Genomic DNA, 20,231 nt, shown 5'->3' on the forward strand with positions numbered 1-20,231 from the left:
GCCACCACGGCCCGGCGCTCCAGCAGTGTCTGGGCCTGCTCCTCTGACAGCAGGCTGCCACACAAACAAACAGAACAGAGATTCATCAGATCACCAACCAACATCTGGTCAGATTTAGACCCACAGACCCATGAAGAGGTCTCAGTAGATAATTTTAAAAACTGAAATTAACCATCTGCATGAGCAGGATTCCTCTTCTTTTTTGGCCGAGGACCTGCGTTAAAGCTCTGTGGACTGTGTGAACTGAACGCTGGCTTATTCTGAACCTAGACTTACTGGCTGCTCTTGGAGAGGGCGTTGATGTCGGGAAACAATGAGGTAAGGCAGGTGGTGACAAGTGGAGCTTTGTCCTGCGCCCAGTTCAGACAACGTCGCCAGGGGAAGGACGACAGCGGCTTCCTGCTCGATACCTTCTGATGGAAGGGATTATCCGTTTGCCGCGTTAGCACCTTCATCTATACCACCACCACAAAACACAAACAAACAAGTGGTAGTAACGACAAGAATATGTTTGTTCTGACCAACAGGTGCATCAACCAGAAGGAGCTTCTGTACTCACCTCCTCTTTTAGCTGTTTGCTCCAGAACTCCATCATAGGCTTCCGAGCACCTTTGGCGGACCAGAGCATTTTGAAAGCGGCCTTATAGCAGGACTTGCTCACCAGCAGAGCCGCTTTGCTCTTCTTCCCCATCCTGCGGCCCTTCTTCTTTTTGTCTTTAACCTCTGACTGCACTCAGCAACATCAAACAAACAGAACACATCTTTATGCATCCCACATGTATGAAACAAGATCATACTGGTGGCTAAAATGTGATTATGACATATCAGCTCACATTCAGTTTTTAAACAAAAGCATGATAAACATTTTCTAATTCTCATTTCGAATCCACTGTGCAGAATTTGACACTGTTTTCACATTGATTGTTGCTGAAAGTGTACATTTTCTGTGCTAATTTCTTTGTGATTGTGATGCCACTGTTATCAGCATGTCGCGATTGTATCAGCCACAAACTCACCTGTTTTAACGCAGGCGGTTTCAGCCACAGGGACCGCTTTCCGCTCTGTTTGCGCTTGCATTTGCTCCTGACAACCTGCGCGCAGGTCTCGCACAGGAAGGACTTCTCATGCACTGTGGAGTCTGGGAAGACCCATTGCACGGTCTCCGGGGTGGTGAAGGTGTACACCGCCCGCCGGTTGAAGCTGCGGCCCTGCCGCTCGAACTCAGACTTGCAGCAGGAGCAGTTTTTGTCCTCCGGTCGCTTGGCACGCCGCCGGCCACAACGCGACGTGCTTGAGGGGGCGGAAACGGCAAGTTCAGAGGCTTCTGTCTTGTGGGGATCTTCTTCGGTCTGCGGCGGCAGCGGAGAGGAAGCTTCCACATCATTTCCACCGGGGCAGTCCACCTCCGCACCCACAGCCGGTTCGGGAAGATCTACCGATAGGGTGGGCTGCCCCGGCACACTCTGCTCGGGTTCAGACGGTGCATTAAAGCTTTGCTGCGCGTTGACTACACCGTCAGCCACCGGTGTATCAGAGGATGCATCCGTGGAAATAAAGTTACTGGCCGCAGTGTGGGCATAGTCGTGCTCGTTCGGCTCTGACGGAGGACCAGTTTCCTCATCGTTCCCCGCGTTGGTTTCGGTGTTTTCACTCGCCATAATAAACGGAGGAGCTCCGGTTTTAGTCAACAATCGAAATACGCAGAAAGAAAAACTCTGTCCGTGGTCATCGCGGTTCACGGACCAGCAGGCTAACAGAACAAGCTAACACTGAAGCCCGCCAGAATAAATTCCGGGACTTCCAGACAGATGTCTCCAAGTAAAACTCTCCCGAACGCTTTAAGCGACGTGTGCAGCAAAGTTTGTTGAATATTACAAATGCGCGGAGACTAAATGAAGACGGTTTTTAGAACGATTAGTTCCAGTGCAGTTGGAAAAGACAGAGGAGCTGTGACCAACAGGATGTAACCACTGATAAACAAAATAGTTTCCGTGTTTCTGTAGCCGGCAGGCTATGCTGGCGACCCCAGGTGGTGGGAGGTAGATACTACATGTCTGTAAACAATAAACATAACATAAGATAAGATATTTTATGTTACAGACAACAGCAACAGTAGCAGGGATATAAAAGGAGATGTAGAAGGTGATAACCTTAGACTCTGCAATAGAGATCTTTCATAGATTTTTGGCACTCTATTAATGCTTAAATCATTAAAGAAGAAAACAATTTATAGAATAATCAATAATGAAAATAATCGTTAGTTGGTTAGGTGCTTCAATAGAGTTGCATTCATTATTTCAGAAAATCCCCTTACTATGAATCTCTTCATTGGTATGCACAGCTAAGTATATGGGGGTATGTAATTATACAGAAAAAATATTCTGGTAATACTTCAATCTTAAATTAAGTCTGAAATAACCAACAATAACTTTACAACAATTCAGTTATCTTAACATAATACTATAACACTAAGTAATAGAATTGTAAATTGAGAAATTAAAAACACTAAAACTCATAATAACCATAAATAGCTTCATAGAAAGGCCCACTAATTTTACTATTATTCCAAAAATACATTGATTGCTACTCAAACTTTTTGTGTCTTTTTTCTGAACTAGTTTACGTGGTAGAAACTGTTACACAATGGTGGTTATTTTATAGACCAATTCCAGTAATTTTAGACTGGATGAATTAAATAAGCACATGATTCTGTTTTGTTTTTTTGTTTTTTGTTTAGGATGTGTGTGTGAAGTCGGCGATACTCATGCTCTCAGTTTTTCTAAAATTATTTCTACAGCTGTGAGTCTGTACAATAATTGCATTTTTCTCCGTCTCACAGAAACAACGCATATTTCACCAGGTCTTATTTTGATAGGTCTTACCGGAAGTTTCCTCACAGTCGCTGTCTGACCTGACAGTGGAATAACGGATGGATGTACATGGACAGCGTAGCTAGCTTTTACCTCCAGGTGTGTGTCCTGTGAAAGCAGCAGTCGACAGTGATGGGGCGACTGTAGGTAAAACGGACTTTTTGAAATTTTATTAATTTAGTTTTAAATGACGGTGTGACATCTGCGTTGTATATACATCATGCTAGCTAACCGTTAACCGCAGCGAGACTCCGATTAGCTTTATTGAGAGGGAGAGAGACGTCAGTGTTTAGCTAATCATTACACACAGCAGGTATCAACACCTTCGTGTGTCAAAATCATTTAGGAAGGTTTTGCAGTATGACGCAGTGCAGGTCAGCAACACCAGACTTCAGCCTGTAAAGTGACCACAGTTAACAGATGACAGTGTCAATAACAACTGACATGATATGCTGAAGGTTCGTACTGTGCTGCTTTGGATAGATAAACTGTTTTCACTCTATTACTGATTTGGGCTGTAAATGAAAAAATGCTGTCTTTTTAATTTAACGATTTAGCTTATAAATCTTTTGCAAAAAAATGACCAACACAGAGACTAAAGTGATATCTTCAAATGTCCAACCAATAGTCCAAAATCCAAATATATTCAATTTGTCTTGACATGAAACAGAGAAAAACCACAAATCCTCCTAGGAAAGAAGAAGGAAACTGAGAATGTTTAGCATTTTTGCTAAATAAATGTCTTTAACAATTTTAGAAATTGATGCAGGTTGTTAATTTCCTGTTAGGCAATTAATCAATCAGAATCTGGTTTATCATTGCCAAGTAGGTTTTCACATATGAGGATTTGCATTGGTGTTTTGGTGCATAACAATAAACATTGTAAGCATACAAATATAAAGAAAGATAAAAAGGCAAGTACTGCATGTCCAGAAGCATAAATAGAAAACAGATTAACAATATATGAACAAGTATTAATTAAAATGTGTTCAATGTGTTATTTAAATGAAACCACTGAACAGTTTTGTACAGGAATGTGCAAAGTATTCACCAGAGAACATGCAAAAGTTTTCTGTATGCAGTATAAGAATAGTTGAAATGTGCTTGATGGATGGCAGCCTCCTGCCACAGGGGACTGTCTCAAAAAGTTGTGGGAGTGGTACAGTTTTCGTGAATGGGGAAAATTAGCTTTTGAGACCAAAACTGTTTTTTGTATCAAGTTGTAAACATGATTATTTCTCCTGTAAAGTTGGCTATTTTAATATGGGGCTCTATGGGGACTGATTTTGGAGCCAGCCTCAAGTGGCGTTTGGAGGAGCTGCAGTCCTTGGTTTTATATTGGCTTCACTTTTTAGCCCCAGAGGTTGCCACTGGTGGTGAAGTAATTATTTCAGCTCTAACACATGATGGAGATAATGTTCTGCAAACAACACTTGTGCTGAATTTACTACTTTAGCCTGTATAGTTCAGGTACTTAAGATTGGTTTTGTATTCAAGTTGCAGCAGGCTGAATTCAAAGTGACATTAAAATTGAAATTGAGAGGTACCTAGAGACTCCCAGCTTTTTAATTTGTGACATACAATTTAAATACAGCTTGTTGAAATGCTGAGTGAGTTTCATTAATCAGTCCCAGGGAGGTTCATTCATGAGTTTGTTTCTGAGAATTTAGAAATGAGGTCCACTCCTCCTTCTGTTTCTCACTGACTGGCAGTGTGTGGACACATCAGAGGTACAAAACTAATCAGCCAGATTAATAAGCAGCTGGCTGCTTATTTCCATGGCAACCAATATCTCTTATTACCTCTTGTTGCAGGTATTGGTGGAAACACAGAAATGATCTCCTCAACAGTCTGACCTGACAGGAAACAACACAGACAGCCCAGGGCTGCAGATGGAGAATGGAGACCTGGGTCACATGGTGTGTGTGTGTGTCCATTAACAAAGAGACAGTTTTACCCTGAGCAATACCCAATCTGCTTGATATGGTAGATTTAGCCATTGGGTCCAAAACTTTAATAGACTAGGGTTAGGAGTTATGCATTACATTAATGAAAGTCCTAGTTTAGACAGTTTATATTTCAAATATTTGGTCAGTTTATCAAAATAGCACCCACTTGAAAATCTGCAATACTTTTGGAGAAGTAAATGTAAGTCGGTAAAAATAAACAGAGACAGTGTTGTGTATCATGTCAGATTTAGTTTAATTTTGTTTCTACATTACAGTGAGCATGGTACTGCATGTTTATTTAAGATTCAAGATTGCCTTTATTGTCATTGAGCATAACATGTCAGTGAAATTTGCATTGGAACCCCCGTGTTAGAAACAAGATAATAAGAAAGATAATAAAATAAAATATACTAGAGTAAGATAAACTAACATGCAGTAAAAAATATGCGTAAATGCAATAAAAATATACCAAAAATGAAAATATACTAAGACAATAAAAATATACTAAGGCAGAGGATACTTTAAATTGTGGCCGTGTAGAAGTTGACATGCAACCGAGAGGAGAGTCCAGCCCGTTTCAGTTTCCTGAGGAAGAAGAGCCTTTGTTGTGCCTTCTTCGCCAGGCGGGAGGTGTTCATGGACCAGGAAAGATCAGATGTGATGTGGAGGCCCAGGAACATGATGTTGTCCACACGCTCCACCACTTCTCCGTCCATGAGGAGGGGGGCGTGATCCGTCTTCCTGGACCTCCTGAAATCCACAATGACCTCCTTGGTCTTCCCTGTGTTCAGCACCAGGTTGTTGGCTGAACAACACTGGGTGAGCTGGCGTATCTCCTCTCTGTAGTGGGTCTTGTTGTTATTTGAAATGAGACCCACTACTGTAGTGTCGTCCGCAAACTTCACGACTGTGTTGGTGGGGTGGATGGCAGCACAGTTGTGAGTAAACAGGGTAAAGAGGGCTGGGCTGAGCACAGCACACAACCCTGTGGTGTGCCCATGCTGAGGACCAGAGGGGATGATGTTGCGTTCCCTTTTCTCACCACCTGAGGCCTGTTGGTGAGAAAGTCTCTGATCCAGTGGCACAGTGCTGCAGGCAGACCCACTGTGTTTAGCTTCAGTGCCAGCTTGTCTGGGATGACGGTGTTGAAAGCTGAGCTAAAGTCTACAAATAGCATCTTGACGTAGGTGTTGGGCTGCTGCAGGTGGGTCAGGGCTATGTGCAGGGTGATGGAGACAGCATCCTCTGTGGATCGATTCCCTCTGATGTACCTGAGAAGAATCTACTCAAAGCACTTCATGATTACCGATGTAGTCAACTGAGCATGGTTGAGCTGCTGATGTCAGCAGGAACATTGTCATCCCAGTAACAAACTGACCGTACTGCGTCCTTCTGTTCTCAGGAGATTAGACTTCAGCGTTCAAAAAGTTTGAACACAAATTCATTCTTGGTTTTGTCTGTATTTGGAAAGGTCTTCAGTGCTGCCTCTGACTAGTGTTTCTGCTCTGTCCAGATGGGGGAGCCAGTGACTCTGAATGTGGGCGGCTGTGTGTACAGCACGTCTCTGTCCACGCTGCAGCGCTACCCAGACTCCATGCTGGGAGCTATGTTCAGTGGAGACCTCCCCACTGTCAGGGATGCACAAGGAAACTACTTCATCGACCGCGACGGCCCACTGTTTCGGTGAGTGTCAAGTCAAGTCAGATTTTTTTCATGTAGCTTAATATAAAAAATAACAAATTTGCCTCAAGGGAATTCACAATCTGCACCGCATGCAACCCCCATTATCCTTAGACCCTTGATTCAGATAAGAACTTTCCCAAAATAACCTTTTAATGGGGAGGAAATGGAAGCCCAGGAAGACCAATGGAGGAGAGGACAGACAGACATGCAATAGATCCCATGTGTGCCTAATTGTACAGTAATGTGAGGGTGTATGTGAGTGTGTCCATGCAGCAGAAATATATATCTGCCGTTAGATGATCAGATGTGTCACATTCATCCTGCAGCAATCTCAGTATCTAACTGTATATATATATTCTGTTTGCAATATCTTTGGATAGACAGCTTGAGACAAACTAGCACGTTTAACATGCTGACATGCAAAATGCATGTTAACATCTAATAATTATGTACATGAACATCGGCCTTTTGAAGGACCATTTTGTTGATTTTCAACCTTATCTCTATCTGTCCAAGATAGAGATATTGTTTGAAAGACGTCTGTAGTTGTTGGTGATGTTCTCTGTGTCCCTGGGCGTGCGGCTGCAAAATCTGTTCTTCTAACACCGCCGCCATCATTTGACATGTATGGAGAAGTAGTCGGGGCCAGGCTATTTCAGTTTGGATTTCTATTCTCCACCTCTGGATAGGTGCTGCTCAGAAACAAAATTTCCCTATTCTCTTTGCTTGTATTGCAAACTAGCTACGTTTCCAACAAAGACTGGTCATGCCTTTGCTCAAATTGCCCTCCGATGCCAACAGATGCGTGGGAAGTTTTTGTTGGATGCTGTCACCAATGACAATTCTGAGATAGCAAAACTTCTTATTATGCCAGTTTGGAAATGGGAACTGGTTCTTCACGGTTGCTTCCTCTGTGGATGGTTTTGGGACTGCTGCAATGTTTGGACAAAGAGGAGGTTAAATGAGGCACGCACTAAAGTTGTGCATGTGAGATTTGTAAAACGTCTTCACAACCCATTGTTGGTCCTCCAGCTGTAAACAAGTTTCCTTCCCCGCTTTAATTGGTGCAGTTGGTGAGAGGCAGGGGTAGATTATGGTAGTGTGGCAATCGGCACTTACATGTGGCATCTAGGCCTGTGGTAGCATTGTAGCAGCTAACAATAGCTAAAGCGGTGGTAGTATGATAGTATTGTAGCAGTTAGTATTGGTAGCTAGCAGTTAACATTAACAGTATAGGTGAATCTAGCTTTATTGTCTTCTTCTGTTCCTCTTAGCAGGTAGCGGTTAGCACTTAACACTAGCTAAATGGTAGCATCGGAACTGTATTGTCTTCTTCTGTTCTTCTTAGTGGTTAGCATTAGCATTAGCAATAGTTAAATGGTAGCATCGGTGCTGGCCACTACCTGGAGCATCTCTGGGTCAGTTGAACGTGGCAGTGCTGTTTGGATTGTGTAGGAGCAATGTGAACTGGCACTGGGGGGGTGACTGGCACTGGGGGGGTGACTCTGGGACGCCGCCTTAGACAAGCAGAGACTCTTTTTTTGTAAACAGACTGTTTTGAACGACGTACTTTTTGATGCCACAGAGGGGGAACGTGCATGTGACCGAGTCGACCAGTCCCACTCCAGTATCAGTTGTCACATCCCCGAGCTGTGTCTGAGTCTCACCGATTCAGTTGATGATGTTTCATATCAGCAGTGTAAACTGAAGATACTTGTCCTCTTTTTGAGCACAAGTATCTTGTGTTTAAATTAACTGCACCTCACCTGAAATGACAAAAAAGATATTGAAGGAAACAGAACAGATGAAGACTTGAAAGAACATAGTAACAACATGCTGTGGTGGAATTGTTTAATAAAGGAGAACAGTCAAGATATTTTTTTGTCTTTTTAATATTACAAGGAACATGAGAAGCGATACATGCCAAATGTTGGAGATAAGATTCTCAGTGAAACAAAAGAATCCGGAAAATGTATAGTCGTAGGTTTTACCTATATGGATATTATAATTCATGCAAGCTGACAGGTCTTCTATGAAGTCATGCAATAAGATGAGAGGGAAAAGGGAGTTTTGGACCAAGTGCAGAACAGTTGTAAATTCAAGCTTGAGCAACAGCCTGTGACAAGCCAGGGTCTCTTTGTAACAAAGAAGGCACTATGTTCTGTTCACTCTTTCAGCATACTAAAAACATTATATGTTATTTTTGGTTAAACATACTAAAGCAATAAAATGAATAACAATTCCTACTTAATATGTATGCGTTTTATACATTCACCGTTAGTGGCAGGCTTCCTCTGCACAATATTTTCATTGTGCTCCAAAATAGCAAATGTCCATTTTTCCCTCATGCCCATGTAGGAGAAGTGCTACCTTTTGGGCATGTACTTAACATTGCAGAGAGGGAAACATCCATCAGACCTGTGTTATCTTACAAAAATGCATTGTTTTCAGAAATGAGGATTCCACCACATTGTCGCTCTGACAAAGCGACTGTGTTTCATTTTTAGTACAAACGGATCCAAATGTTGAACTCAGACAAGGGAGGCAGGAGTTGAGTTAAAAGTCAGTGGATTTTAATGAGTGTTTTGAAGAATGTGCGACAGAAGAATCCAGATGAACCACACAAAGACTGAAGAGATGAGAGGTGAGCAGGCCGTAAGAGTATCCAAATCCAGTAAACTCACGAGGCACAGACAGACAGGGCATGGGCAGAAGCAGGCCACGATACGCATCAGAGCACAACAAACAAGACTCAGGAATGCAGGTAAGTAGACAGGGAAAAAAAGGAAGCAAAAAATACTTAAGTGATTTGTCGAGGGTGTCAGTAGCTACCACAAAGATGAACTGACAATTCAACGAAAACTAGGTGCAGGAGAGTCTCTCCAGCTTGTCTGATTGTGAGCAGGTGGCTCACCTGGCTCAGAAGAGGGGCTGGACCAAACCTGTCAGCCACGCCCTGACACATACACATACACAACAGACAGGGGAGAAACAGACAGGAGACAGAGGGAGAGGGTAACACAATGGCACAATAGGAAAAGGAGGGGAAAACTGCAGCACTAATAAAAACAGTATTAATACAATAAAATAATAAGTATTATGTTGCATTCAAGGAGCTTCCAACTGTTATAATACATCACACTTAAATCAAGTTTCAAATAGTGGTAGTTTCTAACATGTCAAGATTCTCTGTCATCAAGGTCATGGTTGAGGCCATGGAATCTTAAGCAAACTGGATTTGGTTGTAGATACTTCATAACATACTGCTTCTCATTAAAGGGGCTTCAGACTGACTGTTGGGGAGTTCCAGGTACCTGTGGGGAGTCGTTATCAAGGTCTTTGTTACCACTTTGTTTGTTAGTAAAATTGGCTGTTATAATGGCAGTGGTTAGAGTCGCTGGAGTCACCTGAGGCCAAGTGTGAATAGCAGTCATTGGAGTTATCTCATAAAGCCAAATGTGAATAGTTGTTAAATGTCCTGGGAGGACATGATAGCACAACATTGTAGGTGGTGGACAGGTGTGTCATAGACCTTCTCATCTGTTGAGGGAGGTTTCTCACCCCATCTCTTCCTGTCCCTCAACAGAGGAGGAGGTTTACGGCACCACTTACCCTCCACCTACAGTGTTGTCTTTTAATCCCTTCCCAAGAGCTTTAATGACCAGTTTTGGGCAAGTTACTTCCAAAACACATTACTAATACTGCTAGTTACTTAACAATATTACTGTCTGTGTAAAGTAATGCATAACTTATTACACTGCTTTTGTGGTGCTCACATTAGTGTTTGTACAATAGTGTTTTGTCATTTTTGTGCTGGTTTATAATTTTAACCATTAGTGAGGTGGCTGTCAGGTTTCTTGACCCAAGCTGTATTTCACAACAACGTTTTGGAATTCTTGTTCTCTCTTTTGAATATCACAAAAGGGTTGTCAACACGAGAGCTCCTTACTTTCTGGCAGTAATGTGTTATATGACATAGTAATTGTAATAATATTAATGAAGTCTTTATTACCAATTTCACATTATTTTAGTAATGTCTAACCCCCAACACTGTTAGCAACCATTCACATTTGGCCTTATGTGACAACTCCAATGAGTGTCGTTTACAACCATTACAACAGCCAGGAACACTAACGAACCAGGTGGTATCGGTGACCTTGATAGCAGTCCTACAGAGATTGTACTTGTAAACGATCTCAGTACTAAATAGAGCAGACACAATATAGAATTTTAGCTATGCAATCAATCTAACTAATGTTAGATTAAAAATAGCTTACCGCTGTTTGGCCTTGCTTGTCCCAGGCCTCTCATTCGCCGTGGCCAATATCGCTTATAGTGTGCACGGCATCTTCCTATTGTAGTCATCTGCTGCAAAATGCAAGTGGCATACCTGAAGATCTCCCAGTACCGATTTTGGTGCGTTCTTGTCATATTTGGAGCTTTCATCATTGCACTGTTCAACTACCTCACAGACAGACCTCAGTATGTGCGGCTTCAGGACTGTCTGTCAGATGTGATAGGTAGCGCTGGGGCTCCACAAGGTACTGTGCTCTCTCCTTGTCTCTTAACCCTCTACACATCTGACTTCAGACACAACACAGACAGCTGCTACATCCAGAAGTTCTCAGATGATACAGCCATCATTGGACGTCCATTACAGGGGAATGAGCTGGAATACAGGGAAGACATCACCAACTTTGTCGACTGGTGTGGATTGAATCACCTGCACATCAACGGCAGCAAGACCAAGGAGATGGTGATGGACTTGCGCAGGAAGGGGTCACAGATCACACCAGTGAGCATCCAGGGTTTGGACATTGAGATCAAATACCTGGGTGTGCACCTCAACAGCAAACTGGACTGGACCACCAATACAGATGCCCTGTACGGGAAGGGCCAAAGTCGTCTCCATCTGCTGAGAAGACTGAGGTCCTTTGGAGTATGTAGGACACTGGCCTGCTGGGGCTGTGGAAGCTCTGAGATGGCCAAAAAGAGACTGAACAGACTGGTCAGGAGAGCTGGCTCTGTCTTGGACTGCAGCTGGACACCATTGACAACGTAGGTGAGAGGAGGATGTTAACCAAGCTGACATCTATCGTTGACAACCACTCTCACCCCCTGCATGACACAGAGGGGACCCTCAGCAGCTCCTTCAGCAACAGACTGCTGCATCCACTCTGTAAAAAGGAATGCTACCTACCTTCATTCCAGCAGCTGTCAGGTTATTCAACTCAAGCATTGTATAATGTAACACTGTGTTCACATACATACTGTTATTTCTTTGCACTACTGTAAAACATCCTTCTAACTCATACATGCTATAAACTGTGCAATATTACATTACTTTTTCTGAGAATAAATATGAAACTCAAATGTCAGAAAGACTAAAACAAACGATTCTCACTCTGGAGTTGTCCAGCAGCTCTCTCCCTTCCTGTCCTGACTTTAACTGACAGCTCAGAGTTTTACAGAATCATCAGCTCAGCAGTATGTAGTGATCTTGTCTCTGTTTCTGCTGCTTCAGCTACATCCTCAACTTCCTGCGAACGTCAGAGCTGACACTGCCGTACGACTTCAAGGAGACTGAGCTGCTCAGGAAGGAGGCTGACTTTTATCAGATCGAGCCCCTGATCCAGTGCCTGGGAGACCCCAAACCCCTGCTGCCCTACTCCACAGACACCTATGAGGAGGTGGTGGAGCTGTCCAGCACTAGGAAGCTGTCCAAATACTCCAACCCTGTTGCAGTCATCATCACCCAGCTCACGATCACCACTAAGGTAATTAGGAACTGGCCTGGTTATGGTTGTATTGATTGAACATAAATATACGCACTCTTATCTTATTTATCTGCTGACCCTCCTGTCTGCTCCTGCCTTTGTATTTCCCCAGTTCATTCATGGAGTCAAACAATTCTGAAAAACCTTTCACTAAGTTCTAAACATTTTATTTTTTTAATATGTGCTGCTTAGTGGAAATCTACACCTGTTTCTCACTGTTGGCATCTTTCTGTTGACTGTGTTTGTATTTATGCTGCCTCGAAATATCACATTGTGTCATAAAACGCAACTTAACAACAGCGTTCCTCACATTTGCTTTGGAAATTGAGATCTGCTACTGTGTTTCAGAGTTCATACATAAGGAGGGTTGAATCAAGGGCAACTGGACTTGATTGTCAAGACTTATAAACATTCCACCTCTCATCCAAGGGGGGAGATATACCCTCCCTCACTCCTCTTTCAAACCATCTGTCCTCCCTGTCCAAAATATGTGCATTGTTGTCCTTGAATGAGCGTTCCTTATCTTTTAGGTGTAGGTAAACTACTGAGTCTTGGCCTGAGGAGATGGTCCTCCTGTGTTGAGCCATGCATTTGTTCAGTGTTTTTTTAGTTTCCCTGATACACAAGTCTGTGCAGTCCTCAGTGCGTTGGACTGCACACACAGTTGTTTTTATTGCGTTTGGGTGTGCAGTGCTTTGGGTATGACAGTTACACAGGAATGCAGTGTTTGTTGTAAATCCTCTTTTCTCAGATACACCAGGCATGTATGGAATGACGATGTTGTTGTGTTTGTTCTTCTTTTTTTCACCACCCGCAGTGTTGGTGTTCTTCCTGAATCGTTTTCACAAAGGTCCAGTTAGGGTATCCACAAGCTGTATGTGTATCCCTCAAGCCTTTGTGTGTTTGTTACTTGAGCAATACTGATCAATAATCTTTCAATCAATAAACATCTATTGTTCAACTACAACACAAGTAGCTATAATACAAGCAACTACACCAGCAAGTATAAAGGGGCAGCAAGCAAGCGTGTTGCACATCTGGTGTGTGTGTGTGTGTGTGTGTGTGTGTGTGTGTGTGAGAGAGAGACAGAGGGGGGGGGGACCAAGATGGTGGACATGGCTACACGAGTAGCTACGTCACAAAATTTATATTGTTATTGTTATATTGTGATGACATGGCCGTGTCATGGGCATTCCCCTGACTTCAGGTGGGCCTCGTCCAATGGGAAACCGGATTTGGATTCAAGCCAGATCTGACACTTACATGTGATTTGCAAGGCCTGATGGGATTTTGCGGGTATTTCTTTGTTCTTTGTTGGGCTTTGGATTCTGCATGTAGGCCTTTCAGGTTCAGGCTTTTTGTCTTCACATGCAGGTCTTTGTTCATCCACGTGTTGAGGTCCCAACATTAGTCTGTGTGTTTCAGTTTCCTGTATATTCCAATGTGGAGGCACCTGGCCTCTTCATTGTGTGTGGAACAGTCCAAATAGGCCAAGCTGTTGTTCCTGACGGTCCTCTTGTGTGAACTTGATGTCACTGTCCATTGAATTAATGTGTTTTGTGAAGGCTTGCACTTCCTGGGTTTTGTTGTCTACATATCTAAACCAGTGGCTTGGTGTTGTTCGTCTGAAGGGTTCAGGGATCTACATCTTCCACTGATAAAGACCCCACAGAGGTTGAATACCTGGGGCTCCCCAACAGCCAGTTAGAACTGATGAAGCCCATTAGATGAGAGGCGAAATGTTTTCAAGTTCCTACAGCAAAGTCCAGTTGATCTAAATTCAACCCTCCTTGGATAAGCATTACCTGGATGACTGAGAATTTAAATAGACCCTTGATTCGTACATTAATTTGTTTCTTCTCTTAACAGGAGCATTTTATCTATACATTTTATACGTCAGTTTTAAATGCCGACAAGAATCTGCTCTTAAAGTTATGTAATTTATTGTTTTAAGAGATTCTCTTAAGTTAAATAATGTCATGAGGTGCCGTTAGTTCACCTGGTAGAGTGCGCCCCACATTGTAAGGCTGTGTTCTTCAGTTTCAACCAGGGGCCCTTGACTGCAAATCACCCTCTCTCTCTCTCCTCCCTTTCCTGTCTCTCTTCAGCTGAACTATCAAACAAAGGCAACGGTTAAAAAAAAAGTTACATATATATGTGTATTTTGCCAAAAGTATTCACTCACCCATCCAGATAATTGAAATCAAGTGTTCCAATCACTTCCATGGCCATAGGTGTTTAAAATCAAGCACCAAAGCATTCAGACTGTTTTTACAAACATTTGTCAAAGAATGGGTCGCTCTCAGGAGCTCAGTGAATTCCAGCATGGTACTGTGATAGGATGCCACCTGTGCAACAATACCAGTCCTGAAATTTCCTCATTCTTAAATATTCCACAGTCAACAGTCAGTGGTTTTATAACAAAGTGGAAGCGATTGGAAAAGACAGCAACTCAGCCACGAAGTGGTAGGCTGCGTAAAATGACAGAGCGGGTTCAGCGGCTGCTGAACCACATAGTGCGCAGAGGTCGCCAACTTTCTGCAGAATCAATCTCTACAGATCTCCACACTTTATGTGGCCTTCAGATTAGCTCAAGAAGAGTGCAAAGAGAGCTTCACAGAATGGGTTTCCATGGCCAAGCAACTGCATCCAAGCCATACATCATCAAGTGCAATGGAAAGCGTCGGATGCAGTGGTGTAAAACATGCTGCCACTGGAATCTAGAGCAGTGGAGACGGGTTTTCTGGAGTGATGAATCACGCTTCACCATCTGGCGATCTGATGGACAAGTCTGGGTTTGGCAGTTGCCAGGAGGACAGCACTTGTCAGACTGCATTGGCCAAGTGTAAAGTTTGGTGGAGGGGGGATTATGATGTGAGGTTGTTTTCCAGGAGCTGGGCTTGGCCCCTAATTCCAGTGAAAGGAACTCCAAATGCTTCAGCATACCAAAAGATTTTGGACAAATCCATGCTCCCAACTTTGTGGGAGCAGTTTGGGGCTGGCCCCTTCCTGTTCCAACATGACTGTGCACCAGAGCACAAAGCAAGAGCCATAAAGACATGGATGAGAGAGTTTGGTGTGGATGAAGTTGACTGGCCTGCACAGAGTCCTGACCTCAACCCAATAGAGCACCTTTGGGATGAATTAGAGTGGAGGCTGAGAGCCAGGCCTTCTCGTCCAACATCAGTGTGTGACCTCACAAATGCGCTTCTGGAAGAATGGTCAAACATTCCCATAAACACATTCCTAAACCTTGTGGAAAGCCTTCCCAGAAGAGTGGAAGCTGTTATAGCTGCAAAGGCTGGACCGACATATTGAATTCTATTTATTAAGAATGGAATGTCACTTAAGTTCATATGCAGGTAAAGGCAGGTGAGCCATTACTTTTGGCAATATAGTGTGTATATACAAAAAATAAATAAATAAATAGCATCATAACAGGCATATATGTAGATGATTCAACAGTCATATGATTAAATCATTTATATGTTAATTTTTCACTGTATACATATAACTTTGTTTTGACAAATTGTGAATCAGTAACTTTGTAGAGTTTTGTACATAATTTCAGTAATTTTTTAATCACTTTGCAAGTTTGGAGGCCAACACATTTTACTGTTTTATTACTATAAAACTGCTGTTATTCCTATTATTTTTTGAGAGTCGCAAGTTAGGAATGGATGACATGGCAATACATACAACAAATGAGATATAAATTTTACCAATGTCAGAAATGTTTCTATACCATTTATACAGTGGTATCTGTTGATTTAGCTCTTCAAAGTGTATGAAGAGCTAAATTATAATAAATATATAACCTTTATTGAATAATCCTAATCCTAATAATCCATGGTAATTGAGATCTCATTTGTAAGGGAGAACTGAATACATTTAAAAAAGATAAAAATCCATAATTTAGAAAATATAGTAAACAAGATGCCAAGAATTTGAACGTAGTATAAAAACGGTAATGTATATAAAAACAAAGAAAAGATGAATACATTTTAAGTAATTTGTCACATGACTCTGTTTTTAGGTCCATGCAATGCTGGAATCCATTTCGAGCAGCTTCACAAAGTGGAACAAACACATGATGGACACCAGAGACTACCAGGTGTCCTTCACCTTTGGACCATGTGACCACCAACAGGAAGTCAGCCTGCGCGTCCACCTGCTCGACTTCATCTCTAAAGCTGTGTGTGATTTTTATCTCATCTTTAACATTATGTGTTGAAAATGATCTTCATGCTCAAAATCACTGTTTAGATCAATCAGAGAACGTCATTGTTGGCTTAGGGGTCAACATTACAGTTGAAAAACATGAAGGCAGATGTTTCATCATGGATGTGTGTGTTGCATGAGAAAAAGAAATCCACAGAAAGCAGCACTTCTTCACTCTGGACCACAGCAAAATGAATTTGAAATGAGTAGGTGCAAAGAGTCCTGAATTCCTGAACTTCCTCAGGAGGCTTTTAAGCTTTGTTTATGCTTGCTTGAGACACCATGGCACGGGCTTCCGCAGATGGAAGGTGAGCTGCAAGTGCACACAGAGACGTTTGTCCTCAACACAATCCTTTGCGTTTTATTCCAAAACACCCAAGAGGTGTACAAACAAAACATTCTGTGAAGAAACAAGAAGTCAACAAGTGTTGCCAGAAGAACACCATAGACCAAACATGGCTGCATGCTGCTGTACAGCTCCTTAGTGCTGAGGAACAACTGTAACTAACTGTAAACTCATGTCTCTTCGTGGACACATGTACGGTGAAAGGCCCTGTGTGCTCAGTTTACTCCTAGTCTTAAAAATTGGGAGGGGCACAATCACCTGCTGCAACCAACAGGTTCGATGATATCACTTTCGCAGCACAAACCCTCGCAAAAGGGACGCTGTGTCGAGCATAAACAATGCTTTACAGCAAGATACTGACAGTCCTCAATTATGCCCTCAGGAGCACACTTACAGACATGTTCCACCCATATACAATGTTTTGATCAAGTCAACAATCATCATATAAATGATATATTAATCACATATTGAATTCATGACTCAGTTTGTTTGTCCCATTATTTTTCAGGGTTTCACAATACGCAACACGCGTGTTCACCACATGAGCGAACGGGCCAATGAGAACACAGTGGAACATCACTGGACGTTCTGCCGGCGAACTCGCAAAATCGACGACTGACAGACAAACTGATGGGAGGACGGACGGACAGACAGAAGATGCGTTCAATGTGTCTGCAGACAGACAGAGGCTTGGTGGTGGTTTTGTTCTTAGTGTTAATGTTCTGTATGATGTGTTGTTTCTGAATCATTCCCTCAGTCTCCTCGGAGCTGAAGCAGAAGGTGAAGTTAATGGACGGCTAGTATATTAGCTACAAGTGATATATTCTCATACATTACCTTTATATACTATGTGGCCAAAAGTATATGGACAGCCCTCCAACCTTAATGCTACAGCACACAATAATAGTCAATAGTGAGCTTCCAACTTTGTGTCAACAGTTTGCCTTTGGCCTTTTCCTGTTTCAACATGACAATACCCCCATGCTCAAAGCCAGAAATAAATGGTTTTCCGAGCTTGGTGTGGAAGAACTTGGACTGGCCTGCACAGAGCTCTGACCTCAAATCCATCCACCACCTTTGGGATGAACTGGAACGCTGACTGTGAGCCAGACCTGCTCACCCAACAATAGTGCTGGACCTCACTGATGCTGTTGTGGCTGAATAGGAGCAAATCCCTGCAGCCAGATTCAACATCTGGTGGAAAGACTGAAACCAGAGGAATGGAGGCTGCTGCAGCAGCACATGAATGAACAAGATTTTGGAATCACATGATCAACATGCATCACATCCGAAGGCTTTTGGCCACAAATCTGTTGTACATCAGTGACTAGGAATTAATATTAATTACAAATAAAACATTCTGGAAATTTGTGGTAATTTTTCACTCAGCTTCTCCTTTTGTCTACCATTCTCACAACAATAGATAAATTTTAGACCAGTTTAAAGGATATGGTCACAATTTTTCAAGTCTGACTTAAAACAACAGCCAGGTGAATACTGCGATATTCCTTGATGTAATAATTTCTCCTGTGAGTACTGGCCATCAAGAACCTAACATGCTTGCAATGTAAGTGATGGGAGACAAAACCACAGCCCTTGTTCGGTGTACAAGTATTGTCAAAAGTTTACTTGGAGCTGATATGAGGCTTCAGCAGTCTTTTTTGTAAAGTTCCCTCTGTTTTCCCATAAAGTGTTTGAATGAAATGAAGAGAATTTTGAAAGACACCTGCTTGATTTGTTTAACTCAGACTGCTGAAGCCTCAGCCTGAGATAAATATACATTTTACAGGGAGTGAGGACTATGGATTTTGTCTCATCACGCTGGACCATTTATTAAAAGTCCAGTATGAAGGTTTTTTTGGCATCTAGTGGTGAGGTTGCAAATTGCAACCAACTGAATACCCCAAGCCTCACCCTCCCCTATAACTGCCTAGACCCTGTCTATGATTTGTCCCTTCTGGGCTACTGGAGAGACATGGTGGACTCCATGGAAGAGGACCCACTCTGTCTTAAGATATAAGGGGCTCATTTTAAGGTAACAAAAATGTAACAGGAGCGGGAACAGCAAACAGGAGCAACAAAAGACTGGGAAAGATGTGCAACGCTCCAAAAACACGTTTGGAACATTCCACAGGTAAAAAGGTTCATTGGTAACAGGTGATAGCATGATGATTGGGTATGAAAGGAGCATCCTCGAAAGGCTCAGTAGTTCACAAGTAAGGATGGAGCGAGGTTCACCACTTTGTGAAATATGACCATAAAGTTTTTATTCACATACTCTGCAGTATGTCAGCTTTTTTGGAATCAGGGTTGGACATGCGCTGATGACATGGATTTCCAATGCAGAAGCATGAGACATGGAGCTCAATCACTTGCCCTCCATACAATCGTGCTGTAAAGTCACGGTGCAGAACTGGACAACAGAACAACTCTGAGTTGTCCTCCAGACCACTCTGCTGGTAGCAGCATGGATTCTGCTCAAACACTCTGAGGCACTTTCCGTCACCCTGGACGTGACATTGCATTATAAGTGACACAGATACTTTGAAATCTGATTTCTGCAGCTAGAGCATCCGGAATGAGATGCATCTGTAGAAATCTGTTTAGAATCGCATTTCAAACCCTCAGATGTTGCTTGGATCTCATTTGCACAAATTGCATTTCATGTGGTGTTTTGCTGTCTGGACTAAAATCAATCTGGATACAATGTAGATATGTCAAAAGATGGATTTGGGCTGTCAGTGTAAAAGCCTAAATCTGCTAAGCTTTGTAGCTTTTTTCAGCTCCTAGTTTTTGTGGTGTTGGGGCACATTCATTGAATCTGTATCCTTGTTTTCACGCCAGTCTGGCCCCTTGTGGCCAAACATTCACACACAGATAAAGTTGAGATGAAATTCCAGAAAAGTTCTTCAAAATTTTCATTCTTTCGGTTGCATAACCTTGTTAAGTCATGTTACGGCATACAGACTCAAATACCAGATGTGTGACATGCTGTCATTTATTCTGAATTGAACTCAAATAACATCCTAGAACCAGCCCACGCAAGACTCAAAGTCTCCTAGTGAAGTCACCTGGAGAAGTTAAGAGACATTTAACTACAAGTAATTCTCCTCTGATGAGTAAGTGAGAGAACAAACTTGTTTTGATTCCCTGGGTAACAGAAATATACTTCTTTCCTGTTCCACTCATTTATGCAAAACAGCTTCAAAGAAAATGGAAGGAAAGCTGATTTTTGACGTCACAGCTTCCCAACATTAACAAGCTACAGGGATTTGAAGAAGGAAGAGGACCTGTGAGACTGACTCTCCAGTCCACAGGTGTGAGCAGGGGGTTAGACTGCATTCAGACGGAAAACAAAACAGCATAAAGCCAACACAAGGAGCTG

At 42.5% G+C, this 20,231-nt stretch overlaps 1 protein-coding gene across 2 annotated transcripts; it reads left to right on the forward strand.

Moving 5' to 3' along the window:
• Positions 1–2,891: 2,891 nt before the first annotated feature.
• kctd6a (potassium channel tetramerization domain containing 6a) lies at positions 2,892–18,170 on the forward strand. Of its 2 annotated transcripts, XM_041956339.1 has the most exons (6): positions 2,892–3,017; positions 4,685–4,789; positions 6,333–6,502; positions 12,027–12,279; positions 16,316–16,474; positions 17,355–18,170. In XM_041956339.1, the coding sequence occupies exons 2-6, from the start codon at positions 4,763–4,765 to the stop codon at positions 17,463–17,465; spliced, it is 720 nt and encodes a 239-aa protein (XP_041812273.1). In that variant the 5' UTR covers positions 2,892–3,017; positions 4,685–4,762; the 3' UTR covers positions 17,466–18,170. The 2 variants fall into 2 exon arrangements, with proteins under 2 accessions (XP_041812273.1, XP_041812281.1); XM_041956347.1 differs by lacking the exons at positions 2,892–3,017; positions 4,685–4,789; positions 6,333–6,502 and adding an exon at positions 11,434–11,560.
• The last annotated feature ends 2,061 nt before the right edge of the window (positions 18,171–20,231 follow it).

Source organism: Chelmon rostratus, chromosome 2, assembly GCF_017976325.1.
Source record: "Chelmon rostratus isolate fCheRos1 chromosome 2, fCheRos1.pri, whole genome shotgun sequence".
Classification (NCBI taxonomy): domain Eukaryota; kingdom Metazoa; phylum Chordata; class Actinopteri; order Chaetodontiformes; family Chaetodontidae; genus Chelmon; species Chelmon rostratus.

Excerpts from the sequence above, each read along its gene's own strand:
- kctd6a (XM_041956339.1), top strand. The coding sequence starts at position 4,763 with ATGGAGAATGGAGACCTGGGTCACATG. Across the intron at positions 6,503-12,026 it reads CGCGACGGCCCACTGTTTCG|CTACATCCTCAACTTCCTGC; the intron begins GTGAGTGTCAAG and ends CTGCTGCTTCAG. Across the intron at positions 16,475-17,354 it reads TCGACTTCATCTCTAAAGCT|GGTTTCACAATACGCAACAC; the intron begins GTGTGTGATTTT and ends ATTATTTTTCAG.